General features: G+C 42.3%; 1 protein-coding gene across 4 annotated transcripts in view; it reads right to left on the bottom strand.

Annotated features, from left to right (window-relative positions):
* Positions 1-2275, bottom strand: part of sik3 (SIK family kinase 3) — an 80613-nt gene that overhangs the window by 43292 nt on the left and 35046 nt on the right. For all 4 annotated transcript variants that reach the window (XM_015402053.1, XM_015402069.1, XM_015402061.1 and 1 more), the window contains exons 2-3: positions 713-829; positions 293-356 (exon numbers count right to left, since the gene is read on the bottom strand). In XM_015402053.1, coding sequence (XP_015257539.1) covers positions 293-356; positions 713-829 — 181 coding nt within the window. The remainder of the gene's footprint in view (positions 1-292; positions 357-712; positions 830-2275) is intronic.

Raw genomic sequence — 2275 nt, 5'->3', positions numbered from 1 at the left:
AGGCTCTAAAATCTGGATAAAAAAACAACAAATTATATATTTTTGACAACTATGCAAAAATGATTTAAACCAAACAACTAAATCAACACACAAAAGTCACTATAAAAACAAGGCATTGAAGGGAAATATGACTTCTTTTCAAAATGTCATATTAAAATAGAGAAGAAGAAAGTTTTCCACAAGATTTTTCTTGTCGTGTCTTGAAATGAATGATTGATTTGAACGTAGAACATATGGAAAATGATCCAAAGCAACAAAGAAGGGGTTAAAGTGCAGCGTGTAAGTCCCTTACCGAATATCTCTCCCCCACTGGCATACTCTGTGACCAGATAGATCATCTTCTCCGTCTCCATCACCTAAAGACACAAAACAAATCAAAAAAAGAAGGACTGACATGCCCTCAGACGGACAAACATCCAGCGATGGGCGGATCGCCCGTTACACAACCCGGTGAGTAAGCAGTTTGGCAAATAAACAAGGGATTGAAAATAGAAAAAGACCTGCCGTGCACCGTGGTGTTCGATCTGAGCCCTTCAACCAACGAATCAACTTTTACAGGAAAGTAGGAGATTTTAAAGGGGAAAAAATAAACTAGTGATGACGTCCAGTATAACATTAAGAAAATCCCTGAACTTCACACAGCAGGAGTGACGCTTTAGGCCGGACGGGCCTCAGGTGTGAGAGGGGAGCAGAGAGTGGGTGAGGGGCGTACCTGGTAGAGGCGGATGATGTGGGGGTGCTTCAGCAACTTCATTATCTGCACCTCTCTGAAGATCTTCTTCAGGTTCTCATCGTCCAGCTGGGTCTTATCCACTATTTTTATCGCCACCTGGAGAGACAGACAGGAAAAGAAGGACAGAAATGATGAGAAGAAAATCACAAAAACAAGTANACCTGGAGAGACACACAGGAAAAGAAGGACAGAAATGATGAGAAGAAAATCACAAAAACAAGTAAGATAAAAGCTAAATTTCAACCAATACATGTGTTTTTAAGGGTGATTATCTAACAGTCTAAGGGCAGATTAGCCTTCTGCCTTCGCGCAAATCAAACGTTGCTTGGGTCTGGTTGCAGTCTGGAATTTCTAGCAGTTTCCCGCCAAAGCGCAAGTGGCAGCCTATTCGGGAACTCGCGAGAATTTCGGCGGATGGTCAACTTGGCATCTTTATATAATTTGTCTGAGGCATTGTACAAGTGCTTGTACTTCTGAACCTAATCAATTAACCTTTCGTCGTAGTTGTTCATCAGTGTATTATGAAATTTAGGCAGGATCGGGATGAGTCGGCAATAAAGATGAACACACAAACTGCTAGAATTAAAATGTGTTGTTTTATTCCGCTACAGAAAACAGCAAAGCAAGCACATCAATCAAGGCACGGTGCTGAATACAAGTTATATTGTCTCAATACAATTTATATTCTCCCCCTACCGTGACACAAGGATTGGAGGGCCAGTCGATCCTGGCAGGGCAGCAACCCGCGCAGCTAGGCGTCCGTACGCAACCTAGCAGACCCCACCAGTGCCAACCGCCATCCGTCATTTATGCCAAACTTCAAAGGAAAATCTTTCACCCAATCAGGAAAAGTGATCGCTCCCTCTCACGCCGGGAGCGCATGATTACAGAAACCAAAATATGAAACAGGCACCCCCCGAACCCACTTAGGGCTCGTGGACAGTCGAAACCAAAAACATTATTACATCATGGTCAGAGCATGGCACAGAGAGCTCATGAGTACAAAAACTAATTATATCATGCTCTCAAGGAAACAGGAACTTAGATAATGAGTGCTTAGGTAATAAGAGTGCTTCATTTGTGATACAAAACTTGTATGAATGTCAAAGAACATAAAATATAAAACCCATATATATCACTCAGTTTTTTAAAAATGACGCATCCCGGCACCGAATCGAGAAGGACGACCACACAGACGGCCGGAAAGAAATACAGAGGACCAATCACACCTGCTTTTTGTCTGTGCACTTCCGCTTGTGGTCTGCGCTGGTTTGCGACCGTATGACGCGTAATCTCTGCGCGGGGCCGTGGTCGCGCACAGAGAGACATTTGACGGTTGCAGAGGCCATGCGTCAGAAGCATAAATTGGCCCTAAACGATCCCCAGTTTGCATTAAAAATTTATTTGGGGCAATTTTTGAAGCCGATTTTACCTGATCAAGATAACAAAAAGATAAAGAGTGTTAAACAATTCTTTATTTAAACAAAAAAATATAGATTATTAACAGATCAACCAAAACATTAACACTGGATGGCAAAGGAG

Source organism: Cyprinodon variegatus, unplaced genomic scaffold (genome assembly GCF_000732505.1).
Source record: "Cyprinodon variegatus isolate N-32 unplaced genomic scaffold, C_variegatus-1.0 Scaffold33, whole genome shotgun sequence".
In the NCBI taxonomy this organism is placed as follows: Eukaryota; Metazoa; Chordata; class Actinopteri; order Cyprinodontiformes; family Cyprinodontidae; genus Cyprinodon; species Cyprinodon variegatus.
The sequence above is the reverse complement of the archived record's forward strand: the minus strand, read 5'-3'. Positions and strand labels throughout refer to the sequence as shown.